The 17,520-nt window shown below is 37.9% G+C and overlaps 1 protein-coding gene across 2 annotated transcripts in view; it reads right to left on the reverse strand.

The window, feature by feature from the left end:
- Positions 1–3,207: 3,207 nt before the first annotated feature.
- USP12 (ubiquitin specific peptidase 12) overlaps positions 3,208–17,520 on the reverse strand; it is a 79,628-nt gene continuing 65,315 nt past the window's right edge. Inside the window, exons 7-9 of one of the 2 annotated variants that reach the window (XM_019736579.2) lie at positions 8,326–8,523; positions 7,768–7,846; positions 3,208–6,384 (exon numbers count right to left, since the gene is read on the reverse strand). In XM_019736579.2, coding sequence (XP_019592138.1) covers positions 6,283–6,384; positions 7,768–7,846; positions 8,326–8,523 — 379 coding nt within the window. In that variant the 3' untranslated portion in view covers positions 3,208–6,282. The remainder of the gene's footprint in view (positions 6,385–7,767; positions 7,847–8,325; positions 8,524–17,520) is intronic. The other variant, XM_074330056.1, reaches the window with a different exon arrangement.

Raw genomic sequence — 17,520 nt, forward strand, 5'->3', positions numbered from 1 at the left:
ATCCTAAGGATTCCACCAAAAACTGCTAGAATAAACAACTTCGGCAAAGATGCGGGATGCAAAATCAATATACAAAAATCAGTTCTGCTTCTATACACTAACAAAGAACAAGCCAAAAAAGAAAATGAAGAAAACAATCCCATTTACAATAGCATTAAAAAAATAAAATATTTAGGAATAAACCAAGAAGGAGAAAGATTTGTGTACTGAAAAGTATTAGAACATTGCTGAAAGAAATGAAAGATAATACAAACATATGAAAAGACATCCTGTGGTTATGGATCGGAAGACTTAATATTGTTAAAATGATAATATAACCCAAAGTCATCTACAGATTCAATGCAAACCCTATCATAATTCCAACAGTAACTTTTGCATAAACTAAAAAACCAATTCTAAAATTCGTATGAAATCTCAAGGGACCATCAATAGCCAAAATAATCTTGAAATAGAACAAAAATTTGGAGGCTTCACACTTCCTGATTTCAAAATTTATTACAAAGATACAGTAATAAAAGCACTGTGGTACTAGCATAAGGACAGACATATAAACCAATGGAACAGAATACAGCCCAGAAATAAACCCTCGTACATACGGCCAATTGATTTTTGATAAGGATGCCAAGAATATTGAATGAGGAAAGAACAGTCTTACAAACGATGCTGGGAAAACTGGATACCCACATACAAAATAATGATGTTGGACTCCTACCTACACCACAGACAAAAATTAACTCAAAATGGATCAAAGACCTAAATGTAAGAGCTAAAACTATAAAATTTAGAACATAGAAGGAAAGCTTCATGATATTGGATTTGATGATTTCTTGGATATGACACCAAAAGCATAGACAACAAAATGAAAAATAGGTAAACTGGACTGTACCAAAATTAAAAACTTTTGTGCATCAAAGGATAATATCCATAAAACAGTAAAAAGACAACTCCCAGAACGGGAGAAAGTATTTGCAAATCATTTACCTTTCGAAACGGGATGTATAAAGAACCCCCATAATTCAACAACAAATAACCCAATTTTTAAAAATGGACGAAGGACTTAAGACAGTTCTTCAAAGAATATATACAAATGGCCAATAAGCACATGAAAGGATGCTCGACAAACTAATCATCAGGAAATGCAAACCAGAACCACAGTGAAATACCCTCTTACCAGTTAGGATAGCCACTACCCCCTCCCCCTGCCCACCACCAAAAATCCCCCACCAACAACAAAAAACCCGCAGAAAATAACAAGTGTTGACAAGGACACGCAGAAACTGGAACCCTGGTGCATGGCTGGTGCAAATGTAAAATGGTGCAGCTTTAGTGGAAAACAGTATGGCAGTTCCTCAAAGAGTTAAACAGAATTACCATATGATCTAGCAATTCCTAGTATATACCTAAAAGAATTGAAATCAGGGACTCAAACCCATACTTGCACACCCAAGTTCACCGCAGCATTACTCACAATAGCCAAAAGGTGGAAGCAACCCAAGTGTCCATCAAGAGAGGAATGGACAAAATGTGGTCTATACACACAATGGGACATTATCTGTCTTAAAAAGGAAATTCTAACACAGGCTATAACATAGATCCACCTTGAAAACATTAAGTGAAAAGCCAGACACAAGAGGACACATATTGTATAATTCCGTGTATATGAGGTCAAATTCATAAAGATAGCAAGTAGAGGGGCCAACCTGGTGGCTCAGGTGGTTAGAGCTCCGTGCTCCTAACTCCGAAGGCTGCCGGTTCGATTTCCACATTGGCCAGTGGGCTCTCAACCATAAGGTTGCAGGTTTGACTCCTTGACTCCCGCAAGGGATGGTGGGCTGCACCCCTTGTAACTAAGAATGGCAACTGGACCTGGAGCTGAGCTGCGCCCTCCACAACTAAGATTGAAAGGACAACAACTAGACTTGGAAAAAGACCTGGAACTACACACTGTTCCCCAATAAAGTCCTGTTCCCCTTCCCCCCACACAAAATAAAAGATAGCAAGTAGAAAGGGGGGAACTAAAGGCTGGGGGAGGGGGAACAGGGAGGAATGGGATTTATTGTTTAATGGGTATAGTTTGGGAAGATAATTCAGCATCACTGAATTATACGTTTAAAAATGGTTAAAATGGTACATTTTATGTTGTTATTTTTCACAATAAAAAGAATCTTTTGATAACGACAGCCATGGTTAGGAACTTGGCAATGAGGTCATACCTATTTTGAAACCTGATCTGCTACTTTCCAGCTGAGTGACTTTGGGGAAATTACTTAACCTCTGAAGAGCTTTAGTTTCCTCGTTTGTAAAATGAGGGTATCACTACCTCATAGAGGTTGCTGTCAAAATTAACATTTTTTAAAAAAGTGAAATGCTAAGTATAGGGCCTATTGCACTGTCAACTCAAGAATGATGGGTTGTTATTTTAGCAGCTCTGAGATAAAGGTAGTAGGTTACCTTAAAAACAAACAAACATAAATGACGAGCGGTGGAAACATTTTAAAATACATACACAGGTATCAGATAACAAGGGAACTTGAAAAAACAAGAGGCCAGCTTTTCAACAGTTCATGAAAAACTCTCTTGAACATATAAAATTCCGTTCATAAAAGTTCAGTATGAAGTGCGTAATACAGATGCTTAGAAAAGAAAATGCAATCTTACGTCCCCACTGACGAGTCCAGTTCACCTGCTATTATGTTGATTCTAAGAACACTCTTACAAACATGGATAACCGAGTGCTTCCAGAAGAGGTTCCCAAGAGATGAAGGATGGATTACATATAATGGTGACACAGATAACCATTCAAGTTCCTCGATAATGGGACAGGCGACAAGTACTCAAGCACAGGTTGAAATAATCATGTTACAGATTTTATAGGAGCAATTACTACACTGGAAAGAAGGGGTGCCAGGAATAGTGACTTTTAAGGTATCTTCTACTTCTATGATTCTAAATTTAAATGTTTAAACTTGGGATTTTTGGACAGACGAGTCTACTCCATAAAAACAAATGCCAGGCATGTCCTGATTAAATACAAGTACATATAAGTGCTGTCTTACAGTCATGGAATGCTGTTCTGGGGAGATCTCTCTGGATAACAAAAGTAGTGACTTTGGAGCAAAAGCAGTTAGACAATTTCCAAAGTGTGTACTCCTAATTGGCAAATACATTTTAGGCAAAACAGAAAAAAACACACTTAAAACCCACAGGCACAAATAAACCAACTTTAATAGATATTATTTTGTATTTAGATAGCGCCTTCTTCAAGAATCTTAGATGCTTTACAGACATTATATCTAATTAATCCCCACAACAACCCTGTGAGGTAGGTATTACTCCCATTTTACAAGATAGGGAGACTGAAGCACAGAGAGGTTAAGTGACTTGCCCAAGGTCACACAGTTAAATTCACTGAAGAGCCAGGACCTGAGCGCCTTAGCCTCCCAGCTCCCAGTTAAATACCTCATGAAAGAATCTTTAATGAAAAGTATCTCTAAAGAAAGTATCAAGAGTAGTATGTTATGAAAATGAGGTCTTTCTACTGCCATCAAGGAAAGAAAAAACCCTATACTGATGGTTAGAGGCAACAAGACCCATATATTACACATGTCCTTTTTTCCCTTTTCTTGAAGTCACACGGCTCCTGTCTTAAGAATTCTTCTAAAGGTAAAGTTTCTAAGACAGAAGTCATATGACTCAGAAGTGAGACTTAATTTAGAATATTTACTTTTAGTTAATGATAATTTATAGAAATTTTTATTCCAATATACAAAATATGGGACAGCCATCCCAACAAACATGTACATAGATAGCAATCAGCCACCATTTACAACTTAAACCCGCCCCTCATTTCAATCCCAGCCAAACAACAGACAGCCTCACAATGCTTTCTGCATGGGTCCCTCTTCATACTATGTCCACATTCTCCTGCCAACCCTAACCCAGCATGTTTTTAAAGTAGACTGAGTTGCTGATAAGCTTCCAAACATTTTACTTAGATGCAGCTGCACTCAGTACATATAAATTGAGAACTATCACCCCAGAGTCCCTCCCCTGACCAACCGTACTACTAAATATGGTGTAGATGTGAACAGTGTGTGACTACCATGGAACTCAATAAAAATGCTATAGCTTGTTCTACTATGAAATGTATCCTTGGCTTTTACTGTGGTTTTAAAATGCACAATGTAATAACAAACACAACATAGTATTCCAACGCTGTACCTTTATGCAAATGACTTCATCTATCTTTCTTATACATGCTGTGGCCTGACTCATGTAAAAACTGACTCAGCTTCACTTTCCTCTCCTCTGTACTGAAAGCTACAGAAATACAGCTTTAAATTCCAAGACAATTTGGTTTAAGCCCTCAAAATAAAAAATGTATCCAGGTCCACTGCTATGACCTTCCCACATTCTTGGTTGTGATTCTCTGTGCAATGTTGGTAGATCAGGCAGGCCATGTAATTTGTACACAACAATTCCAACCAGGTTACCCTGATTTTAGAAACTATACCTCAAAAAGCAATTTGTCAAAATACATCATGATTTCCTTCCAGCACATCTGTTAAACACCCCAATTAGCTAAATGACCCTGTTAAAGATATGGTCATGGAACGAATAGGTGAAGTCATTTCCTGAGCTAAAAGATACAAATAATAAATGTTAAGAATAGCAGCAGACAAAAACATTCTTTTTTGTTGTTTTTCATCTTCAACAGTATTAGTAAAATAAGTTTAGAAAATTACAGCAATTAAAAAAAAGACTACTGCCTGAAAAGACTTTGATAAAGAATATCCACAGCCTGATTGCTATTATTCTGAATATATATTCAATTATTTTCTGCAAGTGACTTTCGGCCACTGTCAGAGAACTTACTGATACATGGAAAAGTGTCAACTGTGATAATTTACACACATTACATGACATATATTACTTCTTAAAACTCCCAACAGGAGTCTTAACAAACAAAGTTTAATTTCCAAACACTCTTCCAGCAAGATTTGTAAAGGTGGGGGAGGGAGGGAAAAGGACCTGCTTGTACATTCCTGGTCTGCTTCATTAAAATTTGATCTTCAAAGGGCTTGTTAGCGAGCTACCCAGGCTGCTGGGGTTACGATGAACGATGACTTCTTTCCAAGGTAAAGAATGACACTTGAAAATAACATAATCGCTATGACATAAATTTTCCAAATATGGCCTCAACTTGAAATATTAGAGTACTTAAGAATTCTAAAGACTGGTATACCAGCACCACACCAGAATTTCTTTGATCATTCCAACAACCATAGGGAATTTTTAATAGTTTATTTTACTGAAATTAAAGCTGAATGAAATAACTGATTTATGAGCTATAACAAAAGGACAAATATTTAGCCAGAGATATCAGTTCCTCCTGAAAAAGAATATTTACCTCCTCTCATTGCAATTTTTCTTAAGGTATCTTACTGATTTAAAATAGTTTAAAATTCACCTTAAAAATAGAAACAAACAAAAGGACTAGTTAAACTGACAAAAAGTAGTAAAAATATGCTCCAATTTACTGACAGAATCATGGGCACTTCATACAATACTTAGACTCGAAAAGTTTTAAGTAAAATAAATAAGGAAAAAAATTATAATTACAAAGCCAGTCTTTCCCCTCGGGGAAACAAAAAGCCACCTTTGACCAATTGTTCCCTACATATACATATACTGTATATTATTATAAGCTTCTTCAGAGAAGCAAAACATATTTGTCTTCCTGGCACTGGATTCTAGCATCTGTTAGTTTTTATTCATCAGGAAGGCAACTGCAAGTGTTGGGCCCAAAAGTATTTCTGGTTTATGCTTGAAAAGACCACCAAACATTCTTTCTATACATAATTCAACCCAGGCAAATTGACGCAGTGTGTTCACTATCATCTCCTTAAATTATCAATACCACCCAGCACAGATTCCTCTTCTTTCTGCTGCACCCCCAGGAGTTCAAATCATTATTGGTGCCATTAATAAAGAGCAAATGCATGTCAATTACTGGAAGGCTGTTTTACAAGAGGAGCTGCTATCTCTGATTTCACTTCCTTGTTGTATGGAACTGCACAGACAGCATGATACCTGAGCAAATAAATCAACTACCATGATAGGAAGAGCTTGTTAATCCACAGTCTTTGCTTTATTGTGTGCAAAGTGTGCTACTGCCCCCTGAGCTTCCTGCATTTCTCTTTTCTTGCAAAATCAGTGCTTGATCCTTTCCAAAATAACCAGAGAAGAAATGAGGCAGAAATCTCTTCATCACGGTTCCCCTCAGTCCCGAGACTGATAGAAAAGGATGTAACCAGACTCAGAGTTCTTTGAGATGTCTGATGTCAACCCGTAGAATTCTTCGATAGCTTGTGCATCTATTTTCTGTGAGGCAAAATGTAAACATTAGTACATAAATGAGTTCCTTGAACTGCTTAAATCCAGTAAAATCTTCAACATTTCTTAGAAACATGCCCTTCATTTTCTCATTTATAAAACAGCTCTGGCACAACCAGAATGATTTAAATTAAAAAACTGATAGTACCAAGTGCTGCTGAGAATATGGAGCTCTCATACGTAGCTGGGAGAATGTAAAAGGGTACAGACACGTTGGGAAAACGTTTAGCATTATCTTCTAAAGCTGAGCATACAACTACCCTTTGATCCAGCAATTCTATTCCTAGGTATCGGCTGAAATGTATGAAACCACTAATTGGCAACTACTTGGGATCTACGGTGTTTCCCCAAAAATAAGACCTAGCCAGACAATCAGCTCTAATGCGTCTTTTGGAGCAAAAATTAATATAAGACGCGGTCTTGTATTATATTATAGTAAAATAAGACCGGGTCTTATGTTAATTTTTGCTCCAAAAGATGCATTACAGCTGCGTCTAATGATTATCCGGCTAGGTCTTATTTTCAGGGAAATCCAGTATGAAAATGGCAACTTCATATAGTCCAACCTAATATACACCCAAGAAATTGAGTGCGTATGTCCAGCAAGACTTGTACAAGGATTATCAAGACAGCTTTATTCATAATAGTCAACAAGAGACAAAGAAAGAGCCAAGTTTCTAACTTGATATATTCATGCAATGGAAAATTACACCACAAGAAAAAACTACTACTACTACAGGCCACAGGAACGAATCTCACAGATACAGTGATGAGTGAAAAAGGCAGACACAAAAGAAGTCATACTTGATGAGTCCATTTATACTCAAACATAGGCAATATTAATCATAAGGATAAATAAAAGTCAACAGAGTGGGGTCCAGGGGATGGTGGGCAGAGGGGAGCAAAGCTGTGGGTCCTGACCAAGGAGCGGAATAAGGAGCTTGCCAGGGTGCTGAAAATGTACTGTATCTGGATCTGAGTGTGGGTGCGCGTGCGTGCCTGTGCGCGTGCGTGCCTGTGCGCGTGCCCATGTAAAGTTCGAATGCCTGCTTAAGATTCGTGTAATTTACTATAGGCATGTTGTAGCTTGACAAATTACTTCTTCATTAATGAAATATTACTTAAAAACTAGCTGTCATTGGAAGCGTTCTCGTTTTATTCTATACATTGTAAATGTTAGTTGACAATTCAAGCATTGGGGCTGGATGTTAGGGAGTATGAAGTGGGAATTAGATTCCAATCTGAAGACCTAGACATTTGTGTAATATTCATCGCCTGTCATCTATGAATGAGAAGCTGGGAGGAAAAAGTGAAGAGTAAAACACACACACACAACTTTGAAGAAAAATAAGAAATGAAGAAACTACTTACTTCTACAATATCGTCATCAAACAACAACCAAAAATCATGACTCTTAACTATTGCAATATAATGGCCTCGATTGGGACCACTGAAACAAAAAGAAAGAAAAGTTAATTTTATAAACTGTTTATTGGTATTACTCTTCTATGCCCTAAATTTCATGTGCTATAAAGTAGAAAAACCAAAACAGATAAAAATACTCCTTATTCTTTATCCCCCAAAATCAAGCTGCATTGATTTCAACTGGCATTCAATTTTAAAATCAAACAATTAGTACTCTACTTTGAGATACAACCAGTATTCTATTTATATATAAAGGTAAGCTATTAAAATTGTCTTTGTAATAATTTTTAATTATTATTTTAAAAAATAATTTTCAAATTTGCTTCTATGAAAGATTTAAATAAAAATTTCTAGCATTTTTGGTAGGGGGAGGGACCACGTATTTTGAAATAAACGGACTTAAGCACTGGATTCCACCCTCTGAGATCTACATTAGATTGCGCAGGAACACTCATCACTAACCCGACTCTCACTACCAGGCCCCCGGCCCCCGGCAGCCAGTACCTTCCACAGTGAACCACGACAGCAACAAGGTCGTACATTCTATCAGGATTGGTTGCATCGCCTGAAGTGTTAAAGAGACGAAGTTCTAAAGGAAAGACTACCCGGTAAGAAAGTTTTGTGTATCGATGAAGTTGATCCATATATTTAAATCTCTTCAGATGTAGAGCTAGAATCATGGGCAGTTTTTTAACTTTCATCCTATTAAAACAAACATGAAAACAAAATTTCATAAAAGACATTCACCGAGTCTTTAAAAAAATGATCAAACTTTATGATTCAATTACCAAGTGGTTAATGGTCAGTTTTAATAGCCCAGCACTACCCACTTTTGCATATTTCTACCAATTATTTTTATACTGGCAAAGCAATATTCTGAATGTCTTAAGACTACCCCAGCCCACCCATCATTACCAAACCACATAATTTGACTCAGCATTTGACACGGCTCCAAGACTAACGGAATGGCATTAGTCTTGGTTAAGAAATCTTTATTTTTGAAATATGATAAGGCTAAATGTCTGTGATGCCTATGACTGGTGGAGGAAAAACCAGTTCCTTAAAGATGCCAGTTCCTTTGGATGTGAGTGGAGACTGAAATCATTGGTTCTATCAATCTATGTAATTAATAACAGATTGAGAACAGGAGACAATGAGAAGAGCATAGAAGACCATTCTTCTACTAATGGTGTTTGCCAGAGAAGAAATCACTCCATATGAATAACTACATGTATCCTAGAAGGCGAACAAAATAATTGGGAAATTTAGGAGTTAAGTTTTTAATAATGAAACACAGGCTACGCTTAACATTCTAAATAATGTTTATTATGCCCTTACATGCTATTTCTCCCTGAGGTTACCTCTGCTCTCCTACTTCACGTAACAACTGTCTACTCTGTTAAAGGCTCAGCTCAAATGTTACACCCACTGGTACAAATAACTGCTCTCTTCAATTCTCCATCAGCGCTCTACAGATTCCCCTTATACATGTACAGTTTATTACACTGTAAAGTATTCAGATAATTATGGGTCTTTCTCTTCTTCTAGGATCTGAACTCTTGGCAGGTCGTAATCATTTTTTCCATTTTGTGATATTTCTCCTCTAGCTAGCAAAATGCTTGGCACACGATAGATATTTGACAAATGTTGCAGAACTGAACTCTGTGTGTGCAGTGAAGCAAAACACTTTTCATAATTAAAAAATGAAATTTATTATGCCACTGCCTCTAATGAAGTTAAGAAAATCATTTTATAGCATTATACTAAATCTGCATTTTACAGATCTTAAATGTGGTGTGAATATTCTGGAAATATTTACTATTCTACTAACCTGGCCTTTGGAAAACATTTGTGAAAATAAATATAAACAATCATTCCTGGAAAGCAATCTAGCAATATGAATTAAGAGCCTTTATGGACTTTACCTCAGTAATCTCATTTCTAGAAATTAAATATATCTCAAATACAAGACTTACGAGAAAAATTTCCTTCTCAAGTTATTTTATATCGTGAAAAATTGGGAAAATCCCCACTATTCAACAATAGGAAATGCTGAAATAAATTACAGTGCAAATGTAACAGTATATTAAACAACTTCAAACAATGGTGATGGTGAAAGTTTCTAAATGGCATGGGAAAATACTTGTGGAAAGTAAAAAAGTAAAGATATAAAATTATATAACCAATAATCCAATTTTATATACACCAGATAGTTGATTAAACCCAGGTAGTTTCCAAAACAAATTCTTTCAAAATAACAAAAACAAAGTATCCTTTGAAAATTTTCAGTGGAGTATAGATCCAAAAGAATACTCTCAGCATTAAATGAGTATTAGTGAAATAGATGGCCGTCAGTTCAGATTAGGAAGAGGAGATAGACATGGCCTGGTGGTTAGGAAAAATGTGCTTTTAGAAATGAAGCAAGAGCAGAGGGGAAAAAAGTCCAAATGGAGAAAAAACATCTAAAGGCTAGCTTATAAAATATGTTCGATCAGACAACACATGAAAAATCAGTCCTACTGGCAGAGTTTAATCCCAGAGGAATGTCAGCTACCACAAAGAAACCAAATGCTTGTGGGGAAAAACATGACAAAGTCAAACAAAAACATTGTGGAGCCGTATTTTAAAGATGATGATGAGACTACCTTACAAAATTTTCCTCATATTAAAATGGTTCAGGAAGAAGAAAATTGCTTGGACACCCATGTAAGGAGTAAGAAACTCATTGTGTAGATTTTACAGCAGCAGCAAAAAAAAAAAAAAAAGTTGATTTCCTACTCAAAACACCAATTCCATCAATATACCAAAGAATGTGTAGGATTCTGATTTTCCTTCCATTCAAAATTGTGTGGAGAGGTTACATTAGGGAGCTCTTGATGTCTGTCGTGTTTTTTTTAAAGTTGTCTTAAGATGTAATGTTTTTACAAAAACAAATTATGTTGGAAAAAAAAAGAGTAGAGAATATTTTTTCCTTATAAAGTTTGATCTAAACACTGATTTTATCTTCTGTAATCTAACTTATAAATCAATTTTCTATTAAAATTTTTAAATGGCACTACACAGTGATCAAAATCTGGATGAATTTGTTATACATACATTTTCTTGCTTTTACATCTTTAAAACAATAAGGTGTGTTCATTTTGCACTCTAACTTAAGAAGTGTTTAGCTTTCTTGATAATATCTATTGTAATTTAAAGCTATTTTAAAAAGTAGGAGGATGGAAATAGACAAACAGTAAGTCAGCTGGCTTTGGCTGATACTAATTTCAGATGAAACAGATTTCAAGATAAGGAATGTTACTAGAGATAAAGAGGGATAGTTAACACGTTGTGGCGGGGCTTAAATCCCTCATGAAGATTCTCATGATCCGTATGCAACGTGTTAATCAAGAGGACATAATCTTAAAAGTATATGCTCCAAATATCAAAGCTTCAAAATTTGACAGAATTAAATAAACAGATGAATGTATAATCAGAGTTGCAGTCTTCTCTCACTAACAAGAAATGAGTAAGCATAAGGAGGATATGAACAACCAAATTATGGATCTAAATGACATTTATGGAACACTCCATCTCAAACTACAGAATATATATACATTCTTTTCAAGTACAACTGGGACATTCACCAACGTACTAGACAATGGAAGAAGTGTCAATAAATTCCAAAAGACTGAAATCATAAAATATGCTCTCTGACAAAAAGAAAAATACCTAGAAAATTCCCAGAGTATGCAAACTAAGCAACAAACTTCTAAATATCCATGGGACAAAGAGAAAATTATAAGGGAAATTAGAATAGATTTTTGAAATGGATGACAATGCAAATACAACATGTCAAAATTTGTGAGAATACAGCCGAAGCAGCATTTAGAGGGAAATTTATAGCTTTAAATATTTACATTAGAAAAGAAAAAGAGTTTAAAACCGAAAATCTAAGTTTCCACCTAAAGGAGCTAGAAAAAATGGCGAATGAAACCCAAAGCAAGCGCAAATAGAAAAGAACAGAAATCAATGAAATAGGAAAAAAAACAATAGAGATTCAAATAAGTGGTAAAATTCCAGCAAGGTTAATCAAGGGGAAAAAAAGAAAACAAAATGGCCAATACCAGAAATCACAGGCAGGCTATCACTATAGATTCTACAGACACTGACAGCATAAGAAAGTACCATGGAAGACTATTCAGCAATAAAAAGGAATGAACCACAGATACATGTAACCACTTGAGTAAATCTCAGGGAATTATGCTGAGTGAAGAAAGCCAATCTCAAAAGGTCATATACTGCCTGATTCTATTTATATAACATTCTCAAAATGACAAAATTACAGAGATGGAGGAGAGACTAGCGGTCCCAGGAGTTAGGAGTGGGGCCAGTGGGGATGGGGTGGCGGTGTGGTGTGCGACCACAGGTGAGATCAAGCACAGAAGAGATGGAGCAGTTCTGTATCTTGACTGTTGTGATTACATGAATCCACACGTGATACAAGTGCACGGAACTGCACACACACACAAACAAATGAGCACGTGTAAAGCTAGTCAAATCTCACTAAGGTCAATGCTGACTGTACTACAGTTATGAAACAGGTTCCCCTTACGGGATGCTGAATGGAGGTGGTGCGTGGGGCCTCTCCTTACTATCTCTGTGCTGTGTTTACAATTTCCTGTGAACCTATAATCATTTCAAAATACGAAGTTAAAAAAAAAGAGAATAATATTATGGATAACATTATGATATTAGGTAACTTCAATGAAAAGGACACATTTCTTAAAAAAACATAATTTACTAAAACTGAAAATAAGAAATAATAGGAAATCTAAAGGGTCCTGTGTTTGGAATCAAAGACTTTCCCCCTTCTTCAAAAGAAACAATAGGACCAATGAGCAGCACTGGTGAATTCTATCCAACATTTAAGGAAGAAATAAAACCTATCTTATACAAACTGTTCCATAAAAGAGGAGGAGGGAATGATGTCCAACTCATTTCCGAGGCCAGCATAAACCCAATGCCAAACCCTGACAAAGGTACTACAAGAAAATAGAATTACACAGATGTGAAGTATTTCACAGATGTGAAAGTCATCAACAAAACACTGCCAACTGAATCTAGCAACAAACACATAAACCCCACTTGGTGATGATATAATAGACTAACTGAATTGATGATTTTTTCCTTAAGTTCTTTCTAAAAATCAGTAATTGTAAAAATAAAATACAGAGACTCCTTTATATTCCTAAATTAACAAAGTAATAAATATGTAAGGAGTGTTTAAAAATTAACATAGCATATTTCTCCTCCAAAAGAGAAACATCCTCACCCCAGCCTAAATTTTCCAGAAATTTTATATCTCTACAGAAAACATGTGCTGATCAATAATGTGAATTCTAAAAACAAGCACGTCCTCTTCCAACCTAATCAAAGTACTTTCCTGTGAGACTGGGAATGAATATACTACAGTATTACTTTCTTAGCAAAAAAGTTACTGCACTTATTACTATCAGGTAACAAACTCAAATAACGGCAGCAGCCACTGTAACAGGAGGTGGTGGGGCTGTGGTGACGAGAGAGCACGGCCTCCCTATTTGGGGCGCTGTTCCCCAGAAGCAGACCCTGTGACAAGAAGTCATATGCCCAGATTTGTCCAGGCGGTGCTCCTGGGTGGAGTGAGGGAAGCAGGGAGGGAAGGAAGCCGGGTAAGGGGTCCACCGGAGGCCAAAACCCAGGGGCCAGTGCCCCCCCCCGAGTCCCCCAGGGAACCCCTGGGCTGTGAATGTCACTGCAGACTGCTCTTGACCCCAGCAAGGGCAGCTGGGCTTTCAGACTCTTGTCCACCTGTCAGTCAGAGGCAAAAGAAATTCCTGGAAGTGTCCTTCTGCAGTGGTCCAAGGGGAGCCCTCCAAAGAAGGGCCAAGTGAAAGCATTTCACAGGAGTGGGGGCGGGGGGAGGCTGAACTGTCTGCACCTGCGTCCTAACGGGAGCACCCATGACTCCGCTGCAGGACACCATGGAGAGCAGGCCTTCCTGCTGGTCGCTGGTTTTTTCCCCCAAGAATGGCCAAAAATCATTTTTCAAACGAAAAATTCCCATTTGTAAAAACTGTGTGAGCCAAGCAAAGAGGTCTATAGATTGAATTTGGTCCAGGGGCACTAGTTTGCAAACCGAGAGAAACTGAATACCCGAGCACAAGCACATACGAACTTACTAAAGTCTGTGAGAAGTCTTGGCTACACAGAAAAGCTTAATAATTGTACAGACATAAAATTCCACACTCTCATATATCGTAACGTCAATGAGGACTGAGGCAAACCACACGGAGGGATGAGAAGGGAACAGAATGCTATGACTAGACGTGAGAAGGGCACTAGGAGACGGAGACGGAGCACTGAGGACAGCTCCACAAGATGACAGAACCTGACTCTGGCACGTGTTACAAACGCAGGCCAGGCCAGTGGATGGGTGAGGCCAGGAGTGCCCCAACCACAGATGGAACAGGGCACCGAGCGCCATCAGGAGATGCTGCCAGGTATGTAGCACCCACCTGTCAAAAGACAGAAGGACCCAGAAAACCAGAAACATAGGTGGATTCCAGAGGATTCTAATAGGTGTGTGTGTGTCGGGGGGAGGTTGCTATGGTTTGTACCTGCCCCCCAAATTCATGTCGAAATCCAAATGCCCAATGTGATGGTATTAGTAAGTGGGGCTTCTGGGAGGTGCTAGGTCATGATGGTGGAGCCCTTAGGAAGGGGGTTCATATTAAAAGAAACACTGGAGCTTGCAAGCGCCCTCCCACCACGTGAGGACATAGTGAGAAGGCACTGGCTACGAGCCAGGAAGAGGGTCCTCATCAGAACACGACCATGCAGGCCCTTGGCCTTGGACTTCCCAGCCTCCCGAACTGTGAGAAACATGTCTGTTGTTTATAATGCACCAGTCTCAGGTGGTTTGGTATAGCAGCCTGAGCGGACTGAGATGGGGGTGTGAGCCAGGGTGGTTGGCACGTTGGCTACAGTAAGGCAAATTCCTATTGCTGGAAAGATGCTGACGTGGTATGTACCATACAGGCAACCATGACCAGCAGCTGGGTACAGAGGAATAAGATATGGACCCAGTTATGAAAATGGAGCAAAAGGGAAGGACTTGATCTCAGGAAGACGATGGATCTCAACTGCGAGATCGAGAGCAGACAAATGGACGTGTGGCCATGACAACTCGATGCTGAGTAGCCTGGGCACCACAGGAGTCTCCTTCAATGCCTCATAAGGACAGGTCTGGGCCTAGAAGTGGGCCAAGCCGAATATGGAACACAGGGAGAGTACAGCAAACAGAGAGGAAGGATGTGTAGGCGAGGAGCCAGTCAGGCTGGCTTGGCTCCCAGTCCACGGTCACTCAGCATCAGATCCCACTCTAAGTGAGAGAGGAGTGACAGAAATATTGCTCCTTAAAATCTCGGCACCATTCCCACCTGAAGGCCCAGAGGACAGGGGAACACTGCCTGAAAGAAAGCTACCAAGTCCTTTCTCATTCCAGTTCCCCAGGGACCTCCCTCCACTTCACCCATTTGCTCTGTCCTCCCGCTGCGTACAAGTCTATGGCTGGTATTTTGCCGGGACTGTGCTATACACAGTTTAGTAGCTATGCTGTATAAAAGGAGTCTGTGCAAATACTGGGAAAAGCTAGATAAAAGATCAATTTCTTTTATTCCGTAGCTCCTCTCAGAGTCTACAATATGAAGCATAAATAAGTAACTATGAATGAGGAAATGTTATTATACAGCAAACCCATTTCATCACGGACCCCTTATCTTATGGCATATTAATAACATTTCCAGAAATCGTTCATCAGTTTTCCAGACTGCAACTTTTTAAAGACACTGTCTTATAGTAATTCAAACAGATATATCATGAATGAAAGTCAAACTTCACATGTGGTTTTTTTATTATTGTGGTAAAAAAAAAACCCGTAACAAACGTGACCACCTTACTCCTTGTAAGCGTAGTGTCAGCTCCATACACGCTGCACAACACATCTCCACACCTTTTTCTTCTTGCAAACTAAGTGAACAATTCCCCCTTTCCTCTCCCCCAGACCCTGGCAACCACCATTTCACTTTCTGTTTCTAAGAACTTGACTACTTTAGATTCCTCGTAAAACTGAAATTATACAGAATTTGTCTTTTTGTGACTTGGCTTATTTCATTTAGCATAATGCCCTCGAGGTCCATCCTTTGCCTATTTTTGCTTTGTTGCTTATGCTTTTGGTATCACATTCAAGAAATCACTGTCAAATTCAATATCATGAAGCTTTTCCCATTTTTTTTTTATTTTTCCCCCTAGGAGTTTTATAGTTTCAGGTCTTATGCTTAGGTCTGTAATTCATTTTGACTTAACTTTTGTATATAGTATTAGATAAGGGTCCAACTTCATTCTTTGCATGTGGATATCCAGTTTTCCCAGCACCATTTGCTGAAGAGACTATCCATTCCCTACTGTGATGCTTTGGCACATTTGTTGAAGATCATCTGACAAGATAAGTGAGGATGTATTTCGAGGCTCTTCTGTTCCATTGGCCTGTATGTCTTGATGTTAGTACCACACTGCTTTGATTACTGTAGCTTTGTAACATGTTTTGAAGTCAGGAGGTATGAGGCCTCCAGCCTTTTTTCTTTCTTAAGATTGTTTGGCTATTCAGAGTCCTTTAATATTCCTCACACGAATTCTGAGGGGTTTTTTTTCTGTCTCTCAGAAAAACGTCATTGCGATTTTGATAGGGATGGCACTGAATCTGTTAGATTTGCTTTGGGCAGTATGGCCATTTTAATAATATTACGTCTTTATATGATTCAGTCTTCCAATCCATGAATACAGGATACCTTTCCGTTTATTTGTATGTATCTTCTTTAATTTCTTGCAACAATATTTTATAGTTCTTAGTGTACAAGTCTTTCGTCTGTTTAAATTTATTCCTAAGTATTTTATTTTTTTGATGCTTTTGTAAATGGGGTTATTTTCTTGATTTCCCTTCAGAGTGTTCACTGCTAATGTACAGAACTGCAACTGATTTTTGTGTGTGGATTTTGTATCCTGCATCTTTGCTGAATTTGTTTATTAGTTCTAATAAGGTTTTTCTTTTTTTTGGTTTAATCTTAGTGTTTAAGATCATGCCATGGTAAACAGAGATAACTTTACTTCTTTTCTGATTTGGAAGCCTTTAATTTCTTTTTCTTGCCTAACTGCTCTGGCTAGGACTTCCAATACTATGCTGAATAAAGATGGCAAGAGTAGGCACCCCTACCTCGTTATTGATCTTGGAGGAAAAGCTTTCAGTTTTTCATTGTTGAGTATGATGTTGGTTGTAGGCTTTTCATATATGGCCTTCATGATGTAGAGGTATGTTCCTTCTACTCCTAGTTTATAGAGTGTTTTTGTCATGAAAGGGTGTTGAATTTTGTCAAATGCTTTTTCTGTATCCACTAAGATGATTATATGGTTTTGATCCTTCATCCAGATTGAAACCTTAAGTCAAACTGACTATTATTTCTTTAATAAAAACTATGATCCGTATATTCAACACAATCCTATTCTGAGACCAGAAACTACAGACTTTTAGCGATGACAGGGACCTTAGAAGTCGACTAGTCCAAGTGAGACCCCAACATATTAAATGGCCCAGTATCACACTGCAAGTTAACAAGAGGGTTGATG

This window comes from Rhinolophus sinicus, linkage group LG04 (assembly GCF_036562045.2).
Source record: "Rhinolophus sinicus isolate RSC01 linkage group LG04, ASM3656204v1, whole genome shotgun sequence".
In the NCBI taxonomy this organism is placed as follows: domain Eukaryota; kingdom Metazoa; phylum Chordata; class Mammalia; order Chiroptera; family Rhinolophidae; genus Rhinolophus; species Rhinolophus sinicus.